Source organism: Heterocephalus glaber, unplaced genomic scaffold (assembly GCF_053883595.1).
Source record: "Heterocephalus glaber isolate CG9 unplaced genomic scaffold, H.glaber_assembly_v1.0 deba00001428, whole genome shotgun sequence".
In the NCBI taxonomy this organism is placed as follows: domain Eukaryota; kingdom Metazoa; phylum Chordata; class Mammalia; order Rodentia; family Bathyergidae; genus Heterocephalus; species Heterocephalus glaber.
The window spans coordinates 12,601,958-12,627,359 of NW_028258293.1; the positions used below are offsets into that span (position 1 = coordinate 12,601,958).

The window sequence follows — 25,402 nt, forward strand, 5'->3', positions numbered from 1 at the left end:
AAGGATTCACTGGAATTTAAATCATGTTTTCTTTCAGAAAGGAGGCATAAGGAGTAAAATGGCACAGGGCTAGACCACCTGGTTTCTAGTTCATGTTATGCTGTTAATAAGTGATGGAACTTCTAGCAAAGCACTGAACCACCTGGGTCTCAGGTACTATAGATCTTTCACAAATGGGAAGGGGGCCAAGAGATGAAGATGGGGGGCATAAAAAAAATGAAGTTGGGGGCCGTGGATTTAGCTCAGTGGTTTCACCGTCTGCTGCTCAAGCGCAAGGACCTGAGTTCGATCCCTGGTACCAAAAAAAAAAAAAAAGAATGAAGATGTGTTTTGTTACGTACCACCTCCCCATGATGAATGTAATCATTGTGTACTGCAAACATACTAATACAAATTTTAAGAGGACCAATGTAAACAATGTAAATAAAAGCACTTGTAAAGTGAAAAGTGCTATATATTAAGAGATTGTTATCAGGAAAAACCCAGCAGTTTGCTGCATGTACACACAAGCACACTTTTCAGCTGAAGCAAAAAGTTGTGCCTACTTTTCTTTTTCCTTGAATGCACTTACTTTTTTTTCTCTGAAAGGATTTTTCTTCATCATACACATAAATCACATTGTAATTGCTATAGATTTAGCTCAGTGGTTCCACTGCTTGCCTCGCAAGTGGAAGGACCCAAGTTCGATCCCAGGTACCAAAGAAAAATAAAAAAGAAGTCACATTGTAATATCTAAAATAGTTGTCCCTTTGACCTAAGTCTACAATCCCAAGACAATCAGCGTGTACTTAGGATTCTCATTTTGTATCTATGGATCAGCCTGAGAATAACCTTGCTGGGAAGGGTTCTTCTGAGGCATGCGCACCGTGTGGCAAGGCTACACATGGCTTTGTCCCTTCTGCACACAAAAGGAGATGCTTCCTCCTCATACCTTCCACACACCCTATACCCACATTTGATGTACTATATAATGGCTCAATGCTAAAATTTCAACATGACTTTTGCTATCTTAGAAGTATAACATCTTGGGACTATAGATTAAAAGCATCAAATCACAGTGATATATGTGCACCGATGTTCATAGCAGCACAGTTAAATGGCTAAATCTTGGAAACAGTCCAAATGCCCATCAACTGGTGACTGGAGAAAGAAGGTGTGTTTTTAAAAAAATATAAAATAGAGTACTACTCAGCCATAGAGAATGATAAACTAGAGACATTTATAGCTAAATGGATGCACATTGAGGCCATACTCTTAAGTGAAATAAATAGGACACATATGTGTAAATACTGAATTGTTTCTCTGGTGTGAGAAACAAAGTATAAATGAGGACCAAACTGTATACTAGATAATGTGAAATAGGGAAAAAAGGTTCTAAAGTGAAGGGGAAGGGGAAGGGGAAGTGAGGGGGTGGGGGAAAGGAAAGAAGGGAAAGAAAAAAATGTGAGACAAGAAGAAAAATGGAAACAAAGCTTTTGTAAATAGGGAGGGGTGGAGGGATGGAAGGGAGGGAAGGGGAGTGGGAAAAACAAGAACCAAGCTACATCATTTACAGGTACAAATTCCCAATGATGAAAGTGATCATAATGTATACGTAAAATGTACCAATAGATTTAATGAATAAAAGATAAAAAAGAAAAAACTATAATTGTGGAATAGGGAATGCTAGTATTACTTTCAAAGTGGCATTGTCCATTTGTATAAGGTTTTGGGGTTAAAGCATGTATTTAACTCATGATATGAGTGGGTTAAATCCCATTATAAAGGTTAAGTATTCTTCCAATGAAGAAGAAAGTCTACTTTTACACTGTTTACAAGACAGGAACCTAATATAAAACAATATGTGATAAAGGCATAGACAAAGAAAAATTAGGTAAGTGATAACAAAATAGAAAGCAGGAATTGTAAAACAAGGCAAAAAGTCAAGGGAAAAGCATTAAAGCAAAATATTTTAAGTCATATAATTATCATAAATATAAAAATAACAATAGAGCAACTAAACATATTAAGCAAAGTTTGTTCAAAATTCCCTGGAGAATTAAAAAAAAAATACTGTAGGAAGCTTAAGCTAATCTCTCAGAAATGGACAAACCAAGTAAAAGAAAAATTAATGAAGACATTTTATATTGTTGATTTATATATTTGTTTTATTTCTTTATCAAATCTAGTACTTACATGGCAGGCATTATTCTATGTGCTTTATAAATAAGAACTCCTTTTATCCTCATAACAATCCTGAGATAGGCATTTCACAGGTGGAGAAACCCCGACATGGAAAAGCTGAGCTGCCTGAGGTCACACAGGTAGAAGGGAGGATTGCCTGCACACCCCTCTGTCTGCATTCCTGTACCACAGGTGCACACATCGGTAAACCCTTGTGTCTTATGGCACAGGCTGTTTGGGCTCCCATGTTTGGTTCTTATCTTCTTCCCGGACTTATGGAAGGATTATACTTCACAGTTCTCTTGCAGGAAGAAAGGTTGATGTGATTTGTTGTAGCCAGTGAAATGAGATTATTGTTAATGAATTAAATGCCAAAGCATTTGAAAGCTAGTGCTCCATCTCAAAATTATATTCCCTTTTGGTGACAGACAGGGATTCAGATAGCAGAGCCATAGATGGAGCTTTCCCGAATCCCTGAGCAACCACACAGAGAATCACAAGAAGAGCTACCCTGGAGAGCTGTTCAATGCGTGTTGGCTTAGCGTGAGAGAGAAATAAGCTTTTACTGTGTTAACATAATGAAGGGATAATCGATCACTCCGGGGTTGGTGCTCTATCTTAGTACCTACCGATCCATGAATGGAAAATTCACATTCTTTTCTAATTTAATAGGACATCCATAAAAGTAGATGGTACTATGAGCTACATAGAACATCTCAGCAAGTTCCCCAGAGGGGAATCATATTGGCTCATTCTCTGATTCTTGTTCAGTAAAGCAGAAACCACACACACATATATATATATATCACATAATATAATATATAATACTCACATTTTTTAAAGACAGGGTCTCACTATGTTGCCCTAGCTGGCCTCAAACTCCTGGCCTCAAGCAATCCTACTGCCTTAGCCTCCCAAGTAACTGGGGTTATAGGCACATGTCACTGCTCCGGGCTCCATAGTTTTGTTTTGTTTGTCTGTTTGGTTTTTTTGGTGGTACTAGGGACTTAACCCAGAGCTTTTGCTCCAAGATACATCCCCAGCCCATTTTTAATTTTTTTTGTTTTGAGACAGGGTCCCACTAAATTGCCCAAGCTGTGAAATCCTTCTCCCTCAGCCTCTCAAGTAGCTGAGATTATAGGCATGCACCATTGGGCCCAGTGATAGTTGTCTTCTTCAAAAACATTCTTGGGGCTGGGGATTTAGCTCAGTGGTTCCAGCGCCTGCCTCAAAAGCACAAAGTCCCAAGTTCAATCCCTGGTACCAAAAAACCCAAAAAAAAGAACCAAAAAACCTAACATTCTTGTTTTGGCTTCTGTGACACCAGATTCACCTGATATTTCTTCCTCCTTGGTGTCCACTCCTTCATTTTTCCTTTTCTGGCTTCTCTTCCTCCTTCTCTTAACTTGTGGATCTTGACATGAGCTTCTTTTTGTCTCTCAATACATTTTGTCCCTAGGAGATTTTATCCAGTCTTATGATTTTTATATAGGATTTTTATATAGTATCTTTATAAATGATCATTATGTCCATAACTTCTAAATGAATATCTCTGGCTATGATCTCTTTCTGAATTTTGAACTAGCATTTCTTTTTTTCTTCCTTTTTTTCTTGAGATAGTGTCTTGCTATGTAGTCTGTCCAGGCTGGTTTTGAACTTGCTATGTAGCCCAGACTGCCCTCGGATTTAGTCTTTTTGCCTCAGCCTCCTAAGGGCTCGGATTACAGCTGTGTGCCACCATGCCCTACGAGGACTCCCTTCAATGTTACACGACATCTTCATTTGGATAGCTAGGACAACTCAAACCAAGAAGTACAAAAAATAATTTTCTTCTCCTTGCCAACTCACATTTCTCCCTCCAAGTCCTCATGTTGGTCAGGGGAACCACAGCCCACCCAATAGCCAAATAAAAGGCCTGAGTATCCTGCTTGGTCTCCTGTTCCTTACCCCTCTCTGCCTCTGCCGTCAGCTGACCCTATGGACTCTATCTGCAAAACACATCTAGAATTTGTCCTCCATTCTCTTCATCTCCTCTCTACCCCTCCCCCATCTACCATCTTATTCAACAGCCTTTCAACTGATCTCCCAGACTTTGCTGCTCCTTGCCCTCCCTCCCCAACCTGTTGCCCCAGTTGGTCCCCATCTGCCCAGCTTAGAACTGGGAAGGAAGGGTGTGCTTTGGGAGGCCCCTTAAACTATAGCAAAAAAGGTTGCTTTGACTGTAAAAACAAACAAAAATTGTAAGCTACAAGGTATCTTAAATGAAGCCAAAAACAAACGGAAGTCTTTGATGACACAGAGCTATCTAGAGAACATTTATGTATCAATAAAAAAATAACCTGATTGGGGCCGGGGATTTAGCTCAGTGGTGCCGCCACCTGGCTCACAAGCACAAGGTCCTGAGTTCAATCCCCGGTACCAAAAAAACCAAAAAACAGGGCCAGGGACTTAGCTCAGTGGTTTCGCCGCCTGCTGCGCAAGCGCAAGGATCCCAGTTTGATCCCCGGTACCAAAACAAAAAACAAAAAACAAAAAACAAAACAAAACAAAAAACCCACCAAAAAACAAAATCTGATTGAAAAATGAGCAATGACAAGAAACTCACATGGGAACACATGTCTAAAAATATTCTCGGTTCTGCTAATTTAAAAGCTAATTAAAAATTAAAAACTTTTGCTAGTCAAATTACCAAAAGTTAAGGAGATTAATAGCATTCACTGTAATAAAGATGAGGATACTGTTTATATTCTTTCAAGTTGGAATATCAGCTGGGATATTCTTTTAGGAAGGCAACCTGGCAGTATTTCACTTCTGGAATCAGTTCTACTGAAATGCTAGAATGAACACATGTACACACATGTTTGAACACAGCTTCTACCATTTACGTCATCAATTCAACAAATATTTATTTTTATTTTGAGATGGGATCTCACTTTTTGCCCAGGCTGGCCTCAAACTCTTGGACTCAAGTGATTCTCCTGCCTCAGGCTGGGTGTGATGGTACATGCCTATAATCTCAGCTTTTTTTTTTTTTTTAAATCTCAGCTCTCTTGAGAGGCTGAGGCAGGAGAATTCATCTCAAATTTGAGCCCAAGCTGGGCAATTTATTGACTAAGGAAGACCCTGTCTCAAAATAAAAAAGGGCTAGGACTGCAGCTAAGTACAATGGCCTTGAGTTCAATTCCCAGTAACACCAAAAAAGTTTTCTTACAAAATGCAATTGAGTTGGAAATAAATAAAAACATCTAGAGAATCCCCACATAGTTGGAAACTACAGTGCACTTCTAAGTAATCCACAGATCAAAGAGGAATTGGCAAACTGGGATTGTAGCTCAGTGTTACAGTATATCCTTAGCATGCATGAGTCCTTATTTTGTTTATTTATTTATTTACTTATTTTTGGTACCGGGGATCGAACTTGGGTCCTTACATTTGTGCAGCAGGTGGTGAAACCACTGAGCTAAATCCCTGGCCCTTTGAGTCCTTATTTTGATCCCAGCACCACCCCCCCCCCCCCAAAATTAGAAAACATATTGAATTGAGTGGAAATGAGACTGTGACATATCAAAACTGTGGGATGCAGTTACGTCAGTGCTTGAGGGGAGCAACAGAGGGGCACTTCACCTACAAACGTGGGTCTCAAGCCAGTGACTTAGGTTTCCACCTTCAGAAACTAGAAAAAGGAAATCTAAGTAGCTGTAGTAGCCTCAGCTACTGAGGCTGAGGCAGTAGAATCACTTGAGCCCAGGAGTTCAAGGCCATCATAGACAACATAGGGAGACCCCTCTCAAACAAAAATCCAAAGGAAACAAGAAATAGTAATGAATAAAAGTGGGGAGGGAGAGGGGTGGGAATTGGGAAAAAATAAGAAACTACTGTAAGCCTATCTGTCAGGCATTAGACTAGCCAACGAAGATTTCTCACGCAAGGAGGATATAAGTGAACAAAAGTCATGCAAATAACTATAATAGCCATTGTTACAAGTGTTCTATGGGAAGAAGGGCAGGGTGTGAAAATGGAGAAACTAATTTAGCTTGGGAGTGAGAGACAATCTTACTTCTGGGAAGGAATTGACATTAAATGAAAAACTAAAGTCCTTTTTGGACTTTTAATCTCCAGAACTGTAAGAAAATAAATATGTGTTCCTTTGAACCACTAAATCTGTGTTAAATTTTAATAGCAGCAATAAGAGACAAATGCAATCCCTAAGGGACTACCTAAGTGTCTTGCTTTACCTCATTCTTCCAGAACTTCCAAAGAAATCCTTTTTTTCCCCCTATGAGGAGCCAATTAACCGCTTTTAATTAGACAAATCTATACAAAGATTTCTTCAGCTGATAGGACTTTCTTAGGATATGTGAATTTTTAAATTGACCCATTGAGTCTAAAGAAAATTCTTAGGTGGAATCCAGGCACAAGGCCAAGATGTTTTGGAAGTGGTCAGTGTCATTTTAGAAGTCTGCCAAAAGACTGGGAAAGGCCAGAAGCCTGGAGTGCTCAGGGTCACGGGGCCTAACATTCCGCTTTGCTCAGCCCCATTCAAGGTGACCTTACATGGGCATCAGTGACAGCTGCCCAAGCCTCTCCACCCCAGAGCCAATGCCCACCCTGCCGTTGCAGCCTCTGTGGGGATGATCTACCCAAATAACTGGCTTCATCTGTCTTCTTTGACAGGGGTGTTTCAAACCCTCTTGTAGACCCAACTTCAGGAATGTCATCTTTGAACTCAGTGTGGGTCTGAAAGGTCTCTCTGACCAGTGTTTTTCATGGTATTGCAATAAGAACACTGGATTTAAAGTGAAGGCTTTGGATGGCTTTTGATTCTACTTACTAACTTGTGCCAGAGAGCATCATAGAGTCTCCCTGGGCCTCAGTTTCCTTATTTACAGAACAAAAGTAGTATTTACTTCTTAGACTCATTATATAGATAAAAGAAAACCTGGAAGAGAGGTGAAAGCTGTAAATGCCCTGCACTTTCAAGAGTGTCCACCCTTAGCCATAGGACCGATTGATGGTGTTATGTGCAGCTTGAAGCCCCACAGCAGCATGTTAAGTGTCAGGAACCCCAAACCTGCAGATATGCAGAGTCACTGTTCTCCTCGCAGAAAGGGCCAAAGCATAGAGCCAAAACTATCAGTTGCCGGGGACTGGATGTGGTGCAGTGGGGGTGGAGGGGCTGAGACAGGAAAATGTGAGTGGGGGGTGATGGAAATTTCTATATTTTGACTGGTTGTGTACATGTTTGTCAAAACTCCGAATTGTACAACTGGGAGAAATGAACATTACGGTGTGTAAACGATACATCAATAAATTAATTTTTCAGAAACTGGAGAAAAGACTGACCTAGGTATTATATGTTATATATGCATTTGGCTCTCCATACCCACGGGTTATGTAAGCATCTGTTGATTTCAATCACCCCTAAATTGTAAATATTTTGAGGGAAATTACCTCTGTACTGAATATGAATAAATTTTTTTCTGCCATTATTCTCTACTCAATACAGTATAACAACTATTTACATAGCCCTTAGATTGTATTAGGTATTCTGAGCAATCTAAAGATGATTTAAAGCATGCGGGTGGGTGGATCGTTTAGAGGCAGTGCTGTATAAGGGACTTGGACATCCCTGCATTTGGTACCCATTGTGATCCTGGAACCAGTCCTCCCAGGATACAGGGACGATTGCGGAGTCCTTTGGAATAGGATCTAAACAGCACGGAACCAATACATAACCTGTTCCAAATATTTGGCTTCTGGGTCATGTTCATACAGCATGTAACGTGACTGTTAGTATAGCACGGTCATCAATTACAAGGGTACTGAGCAGTTTCCTTCCAAAAAGTTCAGAGATTGCGCCGCCTAAAAGATTAGGAACAGCACCAAGAGAGATCAGCCCTGGAGCGCGGGGATGCTGATGGGAGAGGGGAGGAAGGGTGGGGAGTCCCGCTGTGGTCCCCATCCCCGGGAGGGGCGGCCCAAGCCCAAGCCCAAGCCCACAGGAGGTCGTCCTTCTGCCAGTAACAGATTAATCTTGGCTTGGAGGAAAATTCTAAATCATTGTTTAACATTAGTCAGACTTCTGCGGAAAAGGACGGCCTGACATTACCTTAATTAAAACGCCAGTAAAGACTCCTGACGACCGAGGCGTGAGCGCAGGGTGCGGACCCGCGGGCGCCGTCTGCGCGCCCAGGAGGTCGCGGGCTCCGGCTCCCTGGTAGCCCCGTCCTCCCACCCGCCTCCGCTCGCTTCTCAGTGGCCACTGCCGGCCGACCCGGGTGCCCATTGGCTGCCCCGACACCCGCTTCTTCTATAAGGGGCGCGCGTGCTGGTCCTCGGGCTGACCCTGCTCCCAGACGGTGGCGCCGGAGGTGAGTGGGGTGCGTCTCACCCGCGGGAACCTGGGGACGCCGTCGAGGATTTAGGGGAGCTTGGGTGGCGCGAGGCGGGGGACAGAGACCTTCTGGGGAGGTTGATAGCACCCGGGAGCTGGGCCTGCTGGGTCACAGTTGCACCCCTGGGGGGCTTTGGAGAGAAAAGACACTGTATCTGTGTGTCAGAAACGGGGTCTTCACTGGTTATCTTCCCCCCGACACACACACTGGTTATCTTACTTCACCTTCTCAACAAACCCTGCGAGGTAGATAATCTCTTGCATTTTATAGACGAGGAAACTGGGGCTCAGAGAAACCCAAATCTGTGTGACTGATTGCACGTCGCATCAGCAGGCAACGTCTGTCTTCTTTTCCTTTCCATCAAAGGGCAGCATCTGTTTTCCTTCTTCTCTCATACAGTGAACTGTCAGATTCCTCCAAAAAAAAAAAGGAAGCCTCAGACGCCAAGCCCCTCAGTGTCACACCTACCCTCGCTACCGCCATCCTTCCCAACAGAAGACTAAGTGCTTGGTACGAGGTTGCCATTGACAACGAAGCGTAGGTTCTTGAAGTTCAGATATAGTAAATAGTCCATGTAAGTTTAACTCGGATTAAATACAACTGTTTGATGCTCAGAAATTGGAAATTAACTGCTCATGGATGTTCTACTCTGGTTACCTTGGGGAGAAGAAGACTGGAACTGAACTTTCTAACCCAGTAAAAGTCTGTGTCAGTGGTCAAAGGAGGGTAAAATTCCCGCTATAAATGTTTCAGTGAAGTTACAGTCTGAGGTTTAAGTATTTTATCACCGAGTCCATTTGTAGGTGTATTATTATTATTATTATTATTATCGTATTAGAGTACCTTTAGGAAGGGATGTATTTTCCACTTCCCTTTGCTTTCCCAGCTCCTTTGTTTTCTAAGATAATGTTTTCTTCCCGGGCAGTGGTTACTTTTGTATTTCATCTCCACTTTCAGCCTCATTCCCACCCAGCCCCATTTAGAAAAGAAAATCAAGATACATTGGGGGATTCCCCATGAACCAGTCCTTCTTGCAGCTTTTAGTTTGGTCTTCAAACAAAATCTATGCTTTTAGAAGACGTTGAGTGTGCTCTTTTTTCCCTATATGAGATAAATTTAAATTTCCTTTGTTACTGATTAAACTAAGGGAAGAAAAGCCTTGCCTTCATCAGCTGGCGACCTGACACCTTTCTCAGTCTGCCTTTCTTATTTCCAAAGGCGTGTCCTGCACCCTGATGCAACTTGGGGAAGGAAGCCGAGCGGGAGGATGAGAAAAGGGACAGGACCAGTTGGCATTGGCTGATCAGGGTGTTGCTTTAAAGAGAAAATATATCGGGGTTTCATATGTAGCAGAGCAGCTCCCTCGCTGCGATCTATTGAAAGTCAGCCCTTGACACAAGGGTTTGAACAAAAAAAGAAAATATATACTTTCTGACGAGACATAGATTCAAATTAATGTGACCCATTAGTCATTTTGTGGCCTTTTATTTACCAGGATAGTGTTGTAAAGTTTTCCGTTGGAAGAGTAGGAGAGTGTAGAAGGTTGAAGGGAGGAAAGAAAATGGAAAATATTGAGGTTCTGAAGAGAGCTAGGAGGTAATTGCATGAAGGAAAAATGAACTGATGGCTCATAAGCTCTGTCAGCAGGCAAAGTTATGGCCAAATTGTAGGAAAGATCAAGGCCCTCTCCTCTGTAAGCTTTTTTTTTTTTTTTTTTTTGGTTGGGGTGGGGCAGAAGGAATAGGAGAGGGAGTGAGGGCTTTCTTCTAGCTACTTAGCAAACATTCATTTTGAGAGAGAACTTTTCTTAACAATAAGAATGTTTTGGGGCCGGAGATTTAGCTCAGTGGCACCGTGCCTGCCTTGCAAGTGCAAGGTCCTGAGTTCAATCCCCAGTACTGCCAAAAAAAAAAAAAGAATAAGAATGTTTCAAAATCTTAGTACAATAAGTCATCATATCTCTAGATAAATCAAAGTAATGTAAATGGCTTGGGTATAATAAATAATTAATATGTCTGCCACCCTGCGATCTCAGGGTCCCTTTCTTCTGTTCATTCATACTTACTGGGGGAGCTGCCTCCCCTCTCCTTACCCATACATAAGTCTGTAAAGTCCTCAGAGGCAAATTGTCTTCTTATTTTTTAATCTTTCCTGCCCTAACAGTAATGATGGTGGTGCTCTTGTGGATGTGCTTAGGTTAAGATTCATTCATTTTACCATTAGTAATTATTTGGACCACAGGAAAATCCACATTATTGTTAAGTTTAACTGGCAATTTAGTTGTTTTTTTGTTTTTTGTTTTTTTTGGTACCGGGGATCGAACTCTGGTCCTTGTGCTTGCGAGGCAAGTGGCGGAACCACTGAGCTAAATCCCCGGACCTTTTTTGTTTTTTTTAAGACAGGTTCTTGCTATGCAGTTCAGGCTGACCTTGAACTCACTATGTAGCCCAGACTGGCCTCAAACTCATGGCAATCCTCCTGCCTCGGCCTCCCAAGTGCTGAGATTATAGGCATGTACCATCATACCTGGCATGGTTTAATTTTTAAAGCATTCCAAATTGAGACTTAGTTCTGTAGAGAATAAATGGGCACAGTGAAAAATAGACAGTTTTGGGAATTAAAACAAGTCAATATGCATTACATTTTTAATTGTATGTTTTAAACTCTACTTGATATCTGAAATAGCCTAATTTCTTCTTGGAGAAAACATCAAAATACCAAATCAGTAGCATCTTAGGATATATAAGAGAATTTTGGATGTTGTTGAGTTCTAGGTTCGATAAATTAGCTATATTAGAAGGGCTAAATAGCATGCCCAAGGTAATACACTGATTGATGAACATCAGACCAATGACAACGTATATGTGATTTCACATGCCACATATTTCCTTACACAGTTTTGCAGTGTAGATGGTCAAAAGATGCCAAAGTAGATCCCAGGTACATCTGAGAGATCTGGACTCCAGAGCTTCAGTTTTTTCTGTGATATAATGTGGCTGTAATGGATATCCACTTTCTGAAGATTTTTGTGATAATTAAATGGTATAGTACTAGTGGATGATATCTGTAGATATTTGACAAATGCCAGTTCCCTTATTCACTTCCTTTTGCTAAGAGTGGTTGGAATCTAGCCATCAGTAAGGTAACAAATTACTTTTATTCTTATCTCCATACTCTCCGAATTTACATGTAGAAGTCCTTCAACTTAGTACCTACCTGACAAATATTTGTTAAACTAAATTCCAAAAGTGTCAGAAGGGCTAAATTCTAAAACAGAAAATTGTATCCCACTGGCATGTTTAGTATCAGACTATTGTTTATGACCATATGGTTGAAAGCAATTGAATCCTATTTCATACTTTATTCTTCCAAGTCTAGTGAGTCTCGTTGGGGCTGCCTTCTGTCTTGTAAGGGGCTCCCAAGCCTGATGCAGTATGGTTTAAAGAGGAGGCCTGATGGATGAAAGAAACAAGAAAAACAAGATTGCATAAAGCCTCCTGTCTTAGTTATTTTTCCGTTGCTGAGACAAAATACTGAACCTATGTGATCACATGAGGCTTTTGGGGCACATCTAGATGCAAGCCATAACATTCCACCCCTGGCCTCCAAAAAGACTCATGCGCATCCCTTTATGCAAAAGGCATTTAGTCCATTTCTAAGAGTTGCCAAAGTCCTAACAGTTTCAGTGATGCAGAAAAGTCCAATTCCAAAGTCTCTTTTGAGATTTAAGGCAAACTCTTTATCTGTCAGCCCCTGTACAAATGAAAAGAAAGTTAAACTTCTCCAACTTACAGTGGTACAAGATAAACATTCCTATTCCAAAAGGTACAAATAGGGACCAAAGCAAGTCCAAAATCCAGCAGAGCAAACATTAAGTCGTGTAGTTCCATGTGCAGCATCCAAGGCAATCTGTGGCAAGATGTGAACTTCAAAGGGCTTTGGGTGGCTTCACCCCTACGGCACTGCCGGTGGTTGTAGTTCTAACAGCTTCTCTCTTGGGCCAGCTCTGCTCCCATCTTGCAGCTTTCCTCAGACAATCCGCGTTTCTGGCTTCTCCAACCTTCTGGGGTCTCCACTGAACCTTCAGCTTCACACCTACAGCTTCACACACTGCCCTCTCGGGCACACTGCCTGGCCTCCCAGGCCTTATTCTGAAATCTGAGCGGAAGCCTTCCTGACCCCACAACTCTTGCATGTGCCTAAAACCAGCACTACATGGATGATGCAAGGTCTGCTGCCAACTGGAGCAGTAGCCAGGCTTCCTTCCCTCTTGGCTGTAGGGGCTGACTCCCTGAATCTCTGAGCACTCCAAACTCAATCCCTAGGAACAAATTCCCTAGGTCGCTGCCATTCCAGAACATGATGCTCTGGGGATTTCTTCTCAAAGCAAAGTCTTTTACCTTTGCAATTTTGAGGCTCAAAGGACTAGTGTCCTACTGGTTTCTGTGATGTCCTCATAGCAACTTTTCTATTGTCCTATTCCTTTTCACCAACCAAGTTCTCCCCTTCTCCATCTTTGCAGGCTATGACTTCACTGGAGCTTCCTTTCTGGCCAAACTCAAAACTTGCTAAAGCATTCTGCTGGGCCTTTTTTCTTGGGGGAGGGCAGAGTCTTGCTGTGTAGTCCAGCTGACCTTAAACTCACTATGTAGCCCAGGCTGACCTCAAATTCCCAGCAATCCTTCGGCCCCAGCCTCCCAAGCACTGGGATTATAGGTGTGGACCACCACACCTGGCATGAGCCCTTTGTTTTTGATTCTCAACATAAATCTGGCTAAACGCCCCCCCCCCCCGAAATAGCCATGCCACTGCTTCCACATTAGATTGCCTTGAAATTTCTTCAACCAGATGAATTAGTCTGCCACACTTAATCTCAGCCTCAGGCAAAGTTTCTGGCATGAGCAAATGTAGACAAACACTTTGCCAAAGCATAATGCACACGGTCTGGAGTCCAACAATCAATGCAGTCCGTTCCCAACTAAAATCTCCTGAGCCTGGTCTTTACCAGATGTATTTCTATCGGTATTCTGGTCTTCTAGGCTCTGACCAGAGTCTCCCATCAAGTTCAGTTTACATTATTTTAGGGCTGCTTCTTCAGCCAGCCAGTTGGCTTCTCCAAACCTTTCTAAACTTCCCACAAGCCAGTTCCAGAGGCTCCTGAACTTCACGATAGGTACAGTCTCGGCAATGACCCCATTTCTCTGGTACCAAAATCTGTTTTAGTTACTTTATTTGTTGTTGCTGCTGAGACAAAATGCTGGACACCCACCCTGGAGGAAGGGTTTATTTAGCTCACAGTTTGTAGAGGTTTCAGTCCATAATCCGCTGGCTCCAAGACAGGATGGCATGGCAGAGGGGCATCACAGAGGAGAAACTGTTCATTCTGTGGCAGGCAGAAGGCAGGAGCAAGCAAGCAGCTAAAGCAGAAAGCCTCCCTTCCCTCTCTCCCTTTATATTCCATCCAGGCGGTAAGCTTATTGATTGGTGCCACCCATACCCAGGGTGGGATTCCCAATATCCACATCCTTAATCCCAGTAGGATCATACCCTTAATCCACATTCACACACCCTAATCCAGCCACCTTCGAAACTTCCCACCTATGACCACATGGGCTTGGAGTGGGGCGTCTAGATACAAGCCATAACATCCGCCTTCTTGTATCAGTCCATAGAAACGCATTTGAAAGCCAGAACTTTGGCTTACTGGAAAACCCCTTTGTCCTTATTTTTTTCATTAGCTTTAGGTCACACCGGCTGTGACGGACATAGAAGATTAAGCCTAAATTCCCGTGTTGCCCATATGCAGCCTTCTAAAGTATCTGACCCCACTTACCTTGCCTACGTGGTCTCTTACTGTTCTGTGATGCTTGGTCACCTTCTCTTTTGTTTTTCACCTCCATGTCTGCTCCTCCTCTCCCTCTTTTTTTCTTTCTTTAAGGCCTTACTGAAACCTGTCTTCAAGGAGGCCTCTCTGTACAGATACCAGGATAATTAATCTAGTTGCTGTGATCCTGCACCATCTGAGCTGTGACAGTTCTTATTCTTCTGTGTTGTCATTCTCTCCATACCAGACGTTCAGTTCAAGGGTGGCGTCTTTAATCAATATTTCATTCATTCAGTGACATCTATCCATTGGCTGTTATGTGCTGGGACAGTACTAGGTGTGGGATACAGATGCTGAGTAAAAACAATGTGATCCCTGCCTCCATGTGACACAGTCTACTTGGAAAGACAGACAAAATCCAATCCCCGTCAAAACAGAGTTACAGCCACACCTGTGACTGTTGTTATGACTGGCAAACATTTGCTTCTGTGATAACCGACACTGAGGGGAGTTGACCTGGACAGGTCAGGACCGGCTTCCACACTGTCATACCCGTCTGCTCTGAGTGATGAGCCACAAGTTTGGATCAGTTAATGAGAACAGGTGAAGGGCAGTGGAGTCAGTTATATCATTTTAAATTGTTACAAGTTAATCCACTAAAACTACAACATATAATTAGGCATTTGTATTGTTCAGTTTTCCATTGTTGGGGCAAAATACCAGACATTCACATCTTAAAGCAGGAGGCATTTATTTTGGTTCACAGTTTCGCAGGTTTCAGTCCATGGTTGCAGGATCCAGGCAGAAACACCATGGTGGAAGCATGTGGTGAAGCAAAGCTGCTCCCATCATGGCAGCTGGAAAGCAGAGCACAGGGGAGAATGCCAAGGAGAGAAATCTATTCTCCAAAGGCCTGCCTGCACTGACCCACCTTCTCCAAATGGGCCCCACTTCCGACAGCACATTCAGCCACAGTGGATTAAACTTCTGATGAGTATAGTGCCCTACATGATCCAATCACCTCTCCATGAGTTTCTTAATCCAGTCAAACTGACAATTAACATTAACTGGCACAACCATTATGAAGGATTAATAACTAAATGAAAACTAATAAAACTGAATCCTTAAGGTGCTGCTTCCATTTATCCAAATTTTATTTTTCAAATTGTCTCTCTTAATAGAAAGTCACCAATGTAAAGTTATTGTACCCTACTTTTTACCCCTACAATATCCTCTCCCCTATTCTCCTTCCCAACACACATCTGATTTTATAACCATGTAGCACTTGTAGGCCAATATTGAAAAGGCTTCAGGGGTTATGGATGAAGGGATTCTGTGGACAGAAAGGAAAGGAAACATAGTGATAACTAGAATTCTGATCAGGAGTTAGCTTTGTAGCTCACATGTATCTAGAGCTGGTCCTGCAGTTGAGTTTGCAAAAGAAATACAAGGCCTTGCCCCTGTTCTGAAGGAGCTTGCTGCCTTGTTAGTAGGCAAGATACATAGGAGGAAAACATTTGGGGAACCCATTCAAAACCCAGGACAAAGAAGTGCTAAAACTGTGATGAGAGAAGGGAGGAAAAAGGGGGGAGAAAAGAATTAAGATGTGACGTATACATGGATCAACTCCTCATGTGGAATGTAATTATTATGTACTGCAAGTGTGTACCAATAGAAAATAAAATTTAAAAAATTGTGATAGGAGGGGAGTTGGACTTCCTAGAGGAAGAGCACTCAATGTCAGGCTATCAGGAAGATGGCAAGAAGCTAGTGGGGCTGAGTGATGGCCTAAAAGAATGACTGGATTAGAAAAATGAATAGAAAACCTCTAACTTGTATTGTTAAGTGTGAGCCCTGCTGCCTGGGCAATTTAGTGAGATCCTGTCTCAAACAGAAACAAAAAGGGACAGGGATGTAGCTCAGTGTGAAGACCCTGGACTCAGTGTCTAGTGCCCCAAAACCAGAAACATATCTGCATACTCAGGCTTTGTAGGTGAGGAAATGGAAGCTTGGAGAGTTCAGTGTGCCTCAAGTAAGGCATCCTGTTGGTGCTGTCCAACTTCCTGTTAGCCTTTTGTCTGTATTTTCATACTTTAGTTTTAGAGGATCGCTCCAGATTCATCATGATCGAAGACAATAAGGAGAACAAAGACTATTCCTTGGAAAGAGGGAGAGCAACTCTCATTTTTTCCTTGAAGAATGAAGTTGGAGGACTTCTACAGGCACTGAAAATCTTCCAGGTAAGCCGTCTTCACATATCTGCATAACTGGTCTAGGAATGAGTCTCAAAAATGTATGTGTAAAATATAAATGATAGTAAATTCTTCAGACAGGTTACAGAAATTTCTTAAGAACTTATGTTTCTAAAATACTGCTGAATTCTAACAAATGGTCAAGAGATTTAGACAATTCCTGGAAGAGTAGTAACAGCTAATAACCAAATGGAGGGAAGAGATTCACTTCACTGATTTCAGAGAAGAAAATTTTAATTATATTTTAATTAAGTAAAGCATTAAAATTTAATGATATACCTAATCCTACATAGTAATGGTCTATTTGATATTATTTGATGACATTAAAATATTAAATGATATTTTATAATTATACTCTTCTGCTATTAGTGTTTCAATATATTTTGTCTTCAAATACATCCTCAGTCTCCTTAAAGATAAATGGAAGATAAATTGGTACTGTATAATGTAGGGGAACTATCTGGTAATATGTATTTATGAATCTCAAATGCTCATATTTTCTGACCCAGTAATTCCACTTCCATGGTCCGTCCTAAGAAAATATGAGGGAGGATAATCACTGGGAGAAACAACTAACTACTCAAAAAAAGAAAGAAAGTAAGAAGGAAGAAAGAAAGAAAGAAAATATAGGTTGGTCAGACAGAGCATGAACATTTACGGAGTGCTCACTCTGTGCCAGGTGCTGTGCTAGATACTAAGGATATGGAGCCAAACAAAGTACACAGTGCCTACCCTCACAGAGTGAATATTCTAGTGGGGAAGATAAGATTAGATAAATAAAGAGAGTATTTAAGAAGTACATATGTGTAAAGTGACTCAAAAGTACAAGGTATTGGTCTGCCGGCAGACCAGCTGAGTTCACATCCTTTCTGTCACATATTAGCTGGGTGGTCATAGGTGAATTAATTAATCTCTTGGCATTTCCCTACAAAATGAGAGAAACCCTACCTACCTCACAAGGTCATCATGAGAACTAGTAGAGTTAATATATTTAAGATGCTTGTGATAGTCCAAAGTAAATGATCAATAAAAGTGAAGTATTTTTAAAAATCAAGTTTCTATCTGACATACTACTATATAGCTATTTGAAAATAATAATACAAAGAATTAAAAAAAAATCCTTATGTCTAGGCAAATACTCTAGGAGAGCTTGTAATGAAAAATACCAAATTTCTTACCATATCCTCAGCTCCATTTTCTAGAGGCAACTTTTAAAAAACTATTTCTTTTTTTAGCTTATTGGTGGTATATTATATAATATAAATATTGCTCCCATATCTCTTTGAGTTATGAATTTTACATATGTTTTTCTCTATTATAAACAGTGATATTAATAGTCTTTCTTTCCTTCCCGTTCCTCTTCGCTCCAAGTTGATAATTATATCATTTTTATTCTGTTGATTACCTTTGGGTTCTTAAATAATTACCTATTTCCTTCTCCCATCAACTTTCATTTTATTTTATTGTTATTCAAAGAATACTCGTGCACGGTTTACAAAGCCGACCCATACTATACAATTTATCAAGAAAACAGCAACCCTGAGGGCCGGGGATTTAGCTTAGTGGTTCCGCCACCTGCCACGCAAGTGCAAGGTCCCGAGTTTGATCCCCGGCACCACCCCTCCCCCAAAGAAACGAAAACAGCAAACTTCTGTTGCATCTGTCTTCATTCCTAAGATTCATTTAATTTTTTGGATAACCTTAGGTGCAGAGGATTGAGTTAATCATACGCATTAAGTCACGTGTGCATCGATATTTTTTACATGTGGACTGATACATGCAGCCTCTTCCTGTCTCATTTTATTGTTCCAATCTCAGTTTCTCTCTTCTGATGGACACCTGCTGTAATATGCTTGATATGTACATTGTCTTATTTTATGTGTACTCTAGAATATGAAATATTTATGTGTGCATATAATATTAGTAATTTGTATAAATATTATGGTGCTGTAAACATTTTTCCTACTCAGCTCTGTGTTTTGCAGACTTGCCCGTGCTGGTGTAGGCGCACCCCGTTAATTCTTCTGACTGCTGCCTGATCTTCTAGGGGAGCATCCCTCCCACTTTACATCTTCAGCCTAAAGGAAGCAATCATTTTAAGCTTTTTAAACTACTTTGCTAATATTTTGCCTGCACTTATTTTGCTCCTATTTCTTGTTTGTTTGGTTTTTTTCCAATTGTAGGTACTACTTACTGATTTCCTACAGTGGAAGTAAAGTCTGTTTCTTTACACAGCTTCCTTCTTACATCTGGACATTTCTCAATGCATTTGAGAAATTTTCTTAATGTATTTATGCCCTATTTCTGTCTGTGTCAACATTTAGTGTCTTCATTATTAAGATTATGTAAATATTGTTTAAAGAAGACCTACATTATCCACCATTAGGGTGCCTCCTTTCTCATACAACAGGATTGCAGCATAATGGTTTTTTTTTTTTTTTTGGTACTGAGAATTGAACTTGGGACCTTGGGCTTGTGACGTAGGTGGCAACACCACTGTGCTAAATAACCAGCCCTGCAGCATAATGTTTGAAGGCCCGGACCTTGGAGCTAGATAGCCTAGGCTTGAATTCCAGTTTTGACAGCTATTAGCTGTGTGCCTTTGGGCTAACTGCTTAACCTCTCCTTGCTTCTGTTTCTATAATTAAGTTAATATATAGGGAGGGCCAGGGATTTAGCTCAGTGGTTCTGCTGCCTGCCTCGCAAGCACAAGGTCTCAAGTTTGATCCCCAGTACCAAAAAGAAAAAAGAAAAACAAAACCAAACAAAATAATTTATGGGGAATGTCTCACTTATTTTTATTTATTTATTTGTGGTACAGGAGGTTAAACTCAGGACCTTGTGTAACTTATTATTCCTACTTTATCTGAATTTTCTTGACTATCTTTCTCATTCAGATCAACTTAGAAATTATTTAATTACATTTCCTCACCAAAATCCATTGAGATTCAACTTATGTATGTAGTGTTCAACTTATGTATTAATTTAGGAAGAATTGATACAATTTTTTTCATATTTTTCCAAAAACATAACCTTAGCTTTATATATACACTCATCATCATTTAGAAAATATTTATGAATGTATTATTAAAAAACTGTAAGAAATAGATGAAATGAAGCTCCTTTTTAACTCCTGATCAATTCCAGTCTATTTTGTAATTGGCTTTCTCCTATTGATTTTATGATAAATTCTGTGCACCCGGATAAACTCTGCCTAGTCCAATGTCCTAACATCTCCTAGTACTCATCTTGGCTCATCCCTCCCTTTGCTTGTACAGTTTCTTCCATTTGGAATCCCTCCTTCTTTCCTTCTTCCTATTCCATTCATCCTTTAAGATTTATTTCAATTGCGAGCTTCTCCATAAAACCTTCTATTCTCTTTAATTGATGATTTTTTTCTCTTTGCTGAACACTCCTGCATCTGTATTTTCTCATTGTCTTTCACATGTTGGCCAACTAGACTATAAATCCCTTGTCTGTCATACTCTCCTTTTTATTCTTTACAGCACTTACCTAACTACACAGTTGTTCACTGAGTCATTCTAGAATGAACTGGTTCGTGTTGGAGATCATCTGCTCTAACACTCTCATTTTTCAGATGAAGGACTGTTGGGTGATTGGTTCTCATGTTTCATTATTATGCTCCCAGTGCTTTTCCTCAGTACCTGTTATAGCCTGTGCCTAGATATTCCCCCAAAGCCTCATGCAATCATAGGTGGGTTTTTTGGAGCTGGCTGGATCTAGGATGTGTGATCCTGGGATTAAGTGTATGATGCTGGGATTGAGGGTGCCTCTCCCTCAGGGCAGGTGGCCTGGGTGGGTTATAAGGGACAGAAAGAGGGCTGCTGCCATCGCTTGCTTCTTCACTGCCTGCTGCCTTTTGCTTGGCTTGCTTTGCCATGGACTGTTCCTCTGCAGTGCCCCTCTGCCATGCCTCCCTGCCTCGGAGCCAGCTGACTATGCACTGAAACCTCCACAAACTGTGAGCCAAATAAACCTTTCCTCCTTTAACTTTGGGTGTTGGGTATTTTGTCTTAGCAATGAGAAAAGTAACCATGACAGTACCCACATTGGTAGAAGAGGATATTCTCTTCCCCCAGGTCTGCACATTTGGTAGCCACAGCTCAGGCTGACGTGGAAAGGGATTGGAAGAAGCAGTCTGGTTCAGCTGACTACTAAGTGTGTGGGTATTAAGTACTGTGTATTCAAGCTCTTCATCTAATTTTATTGAATGCATTTCAGCAGATGAAACTTTATTTCACAAGGAGTAACATTAATATCACTTTCTGAAAACTGATTTTATTTGTGAGCATTTTCCAAAAATTCTTTTTATTCAGGAGACCTGGTGTTTTAATTTGAATTCCAGTTAGTTCTCATTATCTGAAGAACCTCTAGTAGGTGTTACATTACATTACTGGCTTTTGGAGGAGGGTATGATGGATTTTGCAGGGTTTTGTTTCATAGTACATAATATTTGAGGGGGAATTATTTTAGTGTTGGCCACTCTAAAAAATTCTTTTTTCCCTTTTGGTTATTATTATATGGGTGAAATTGGCTTTTGATGGTAATGAAAATAATTTTCTCAAAGACTGTTTACACTGAGGCAGTTACATGTCATCGCTACCCTCTCTCTGTACACAGGAGAAGCATGTGAACCTGTTACATATCGAGTCCCGAAAATCGAAGAGAAGAAATTCAGAATTTGAGATTTTTGTTGACTGTGATATCGGTAGAGAACAACTGAATGATATTTTCCATCTGCTGAAGTCTCATACTAATGTTCTCTCTGTGAACTCACCAGATAATTTTACGGTGAAGGAAGATGGTAAGTTTGAGCAGTGAAAATGCTACCTAGAAGATTAAGTACCTAATGTACGTCCACTCTTACATTCATCTTGAAGACATGAAGATAAAAATAAAACACTGTCTTTTCAGATTTTTTATAGTCCAGTAGTGAAGGAGACACAAAATATAATTGCTCAAAATACTAAAGAAAAAATATAAGGCAAAATTCAATTAACGGTGAGAAAAGTGAAAAGGAACCCTTGAGTATAAGGAAGAATCAAATGGTTACAAATCACTTACCTCTGAATTATCAAATGATCAAGCATTTCTCTTTTTTTGGTACCGGGGATCGAACTCGGGTCTTTGCGCTTGCACAGCAGGCGGTGAAACCACTGAGCTAAATCCCCGGCCCAGATCAAGCATTTCTTGATTCCACAACCCTGCAATTCACACTCTCTGGGCACTTAGTAACTCTCTCAGGGCTTAGCATCTATTGAATGAATATTTGAATTTTATTGAGAATGTTGGCAGTGTCTGACAACCGTGAGGTGAAATACATTATTCACAGCAAAAGCAAGGGAAGCGGCAAAGCCTTCTAAGGCTGCAGATACTCAGATAGCAAAGATAGAGTTGAAGATCTCCATTAGTGACAACAATCCTTATAGTTTACTTGAGACAGAAAGACAAATGGGTAATTTAGCCACATTTTATATATGGTAGTCAATCTACAATAATTTCTTCAGATTACGTCACAAAATTTAAAGTATAATCAGGGCTAATATTCACCTGTTGTGTATTTGTAATGTTGATGATACCTTTTAATTTCATGAGCCCTGAGAACCCATAACAAACAATCCCAGCCCATGAGGGTCACCACCATGTGAAGGTAAACACACAGAAGGGACTCTCAGCCTGGTAGCAAAAATATTGTTGGTACGGATGAGGGTTCAGGTGCTTGAAGGAAACATCATTGTAGGTACCATAGGATACCTGGTACCCCTGGGCCTTAATGTCTATCACCAGGCACCGCACAACTGCTATTTTTTGGACGCCAGATAATATATAGGAGCTGCACACCATGCGGCCTACTCCTCACTGGACGCCACATGCCCCCACCTCTGAGGCCCTGGGCATTGGGGTATTATTAATTATTAAAATGGCGATATATCTCCACTTTGGCTGCCAGGGAGCTAGTTCCCTGAGTTCCTTCCCATCATGCCAGAAGCCTCTATCACTCCAGATTCTCACCTAGAACCCCATGCCTACTATTAACAAAGAAAGGGCCAATACCTGGCAGAGCAGGTGTCACAGACTCTGCTGGTGTATATTTTGAGTGATCAGCTCCCCTCTTGTATTTGTTGTTAGATCTCTTGAATAGCACTCCTGGATAAAGTAGAGCAATGCACTGGCTGTAAGAATTGAGTCGTAGTCCTCTTTAGTCCACTGCAAATGAGTTAACTTGGGTAAAATTACCTTACCCTTCTGGAGTTTGCGTCTATAAAATGCAGAGTTTTGTTGATGGCTAGCTGGTTCAGTTGACATTTAGGGTACTCCAACATGTGTCAGATATTTCTACGATGAGCTAAATACAAAAATATACAGTCTCTACCCTAAGTCACTCCCAGTCATTTGAGAAAGATAGATAGAATAAAGCATAGCAGAAACATTTAGAGTTACACAGTGTCACAAAAATCCAGAGAAAATTATCTTTTCCTACAGGGTCAGGGAAGACGTTGTAGAATGAGAAGGTCTTACTAGATTTGGGAATTCGAGGATGACAAAGATGTTCTCAGGAAGACAGAAAGATGGGGTGGGGTGAGTGGGAGTGTGACAAGTCTTCCAGGTTGAAGAACATATGTAAAATTCCAGAGTCTCATGAATATAAGAGGAATGCAGAGATGAAGGTGGCAAAGTCATTAATGAATTTCTAAGATTTTTCAACAACAAAAATAAATATTCAGAGTTCTTATTTGGCCTGCACCTTGGTCTGTAAAGTTTTATATCCTTATTTTGCTTTTGTAGGATAGCTAAATATGTGGCTTTAAGCATTTTTAAAGCTTTTGGTCTGTACTCAAGTACAGTATTTCTCCAACACTTGGGAAAGCAATCTTTTTTTTCCGGGTACCGGGATTTGAACTCAGGACCTTGTGCTTGCCAGGCAGGCGTGGCACCACTGAGCTAAATCCCAGCCCTTGGGAAATCAATCTGAAGACTCAAAAATGTTTTTAAAGCTAAAAAATCTTCAATAAAGTTTACTTCCTAGAAATAGAGTAGGTTACTTAACTTGTATAAATGTTGCTTCTGTATACAAGTTAAAAATCTCATGTGAATGTATTAATTTCTCCTCTGTTAGTGCCTTATTTAATATCTTTTCAACTTTTAGTGGGTTTTTGTGTTTTGCAGGTATGGAAACTGTTCCTTGGTTTCCAAAGAAGATCTCTGACTTGGACTTTTGTGCTACCAGAGTTCTGATGTGTGGATCTGACCTTGATGCCAATCATCCTGTAAATATATTTTTTTAATAAATGATTTCATTAAAAAAATTTAAAGCAAACTAAAAATTTAAGGCAATTTTTTTAGAAAGTAATTTTTTCTAGACCAAATAGCATCTTGTCTTAATCCAGAGTTCAGAAAATGTTAGGCCTCCACATTAAATTGAGACTCCTGAATTGAGACTAACTGCTTGAAAACCATGTAATGTCATTGGCTCCAAAACACCTGCCCCCTCTAAGCCTGGCATTGCTATTTATGCTAAGAGGTATTTCAGGAGTTGGTGGTTAATTTCTATGAATATACTGAAGTCCACTGAATGTTTTAAAATTAAAAACATGTATTTATTTTTATTCTTTTTTATTTTAGTCTATTAGGAAATGTGTGTGGTACATAATGTTTACATTCCTTGTGGGAAATTGGTACATGCACATGACGTCTTAATTCCTTTTTTCATCCCCTTTCATTTCCCTCCTTCTCACTTCAAACCGTCTCTTCATCGGCTTCCATTTTTTTTATATATGTTTGTAGTACGTAATGTTTACGTTCCTTGTGTGGAGTTGATACATGTACAGAATTCATCCCAATTCATTTTGTTCGTTCTCTATCCCTCTCCTCTCTCCCCTTCCCTCTATTTCTTGATCTCCTTCCCCTCTGAGAAAGATCTATCTCCCTACTTCCTACTATCTCTCTTTTATTTTGCTTTTTATTTTTACCGAGTTTCTCATATAAGAGAAACCATATGATATTTAAGCTTGTGTGTCTGATTTATTTCACTTACTTCATGGTTTCAAGGTGCATCCATTTTCCTATAAATGACTCCAGTTTATCTTTCTTTATGGCAGAGTAGTATTCCATTGTGTGTAAATATAGCATTTATTCATTTCTGTTGCTGGACATATAGGCTGCTTCCAAGATTTAGCTATTATGAACTGGGCTGCTATCACATAGGTATGGACATATCACTGTAATATGATGTTTTAAGTCTTTTAGAAGCAGTGAATGGTCATTTTATGGTGTGTGAATTGTATCGCAATAATATTGTTACTTAAAAAAATCCACAAACATAATCCCATACCCAAGGCTAAAATCCAAGATCTATAGCAGATCTGTAATCTCCAGGTTCCTAACTAGTCTTTGGCTTACTCCACTCACCCTCTGAGCTCCATGAATGTTGAAGTTCTTGTATCTTCTTGGCACCACATGCTGTTTCTCATCTCTGTGCAGTTGTTGATGCTGTCATTTTTGTCCTCTTCTGTCCAACTACCTCCACTCCCCTTCTGTAGCTTAGCTCGGGAGTCACACTGGGAAGCCTTCCTGAGCCACACTGTCCTGTTACACACTCTGCAATATGAGTGTCTCCCTTGAGTTCTCATGGCATTCTGTGCACATTTGTGCAGTCCGATAAGGTGCTTACATTCATGTAGAATAATTGGCTCATGTAAATTCCTTGAAGCCCCAAATTAGGCTTTGTTCACTTTTATTTCTCCAGA

General features: G+C 40.6%; 1 protein-coding gene across 4 annotated transcripts in view; it reads left to right on the top strand.

Annotated features, from left to right (window-relative positions):
* Tph1 (tryptophan hydroxylase 1) overlaps positions 1–25,402 on the top strand; it is a 58,442-nt gene that overhangs the window by 20,165 nt on the left and 12,875 nt on the right. Inside the window, exons 2-5 of one of the 4 annotated variants that reach the window (XM_087211589.1) lie at positions 38–153; positions 16,480–16,622; positions 21,276–21,459; positions 23,823–23,923. In XM_087211589.1, the coding sequence (XP_087067715.1) occupies positions 16,506–16,622; positions 21,276–21,459; positions 23,823–23,923 (402 nt within the window). In that variant the 5' untranslated portion in view covers positions 38–153; positions 16,480–16,505. Of the gene's footprint in view, positions 1–37; positions 154–1,479; positions 8,535–8,561; positions 9,133–10,304; positions 16,623–21,275; positions 21,460–23,822; positions 23,924–25,402 lie in introns of those variants that run through there. The other 3 variants (XM_087211588.1, XM_004851516.3, XM_087211590.1) reach the window with 3 other exon arrangements.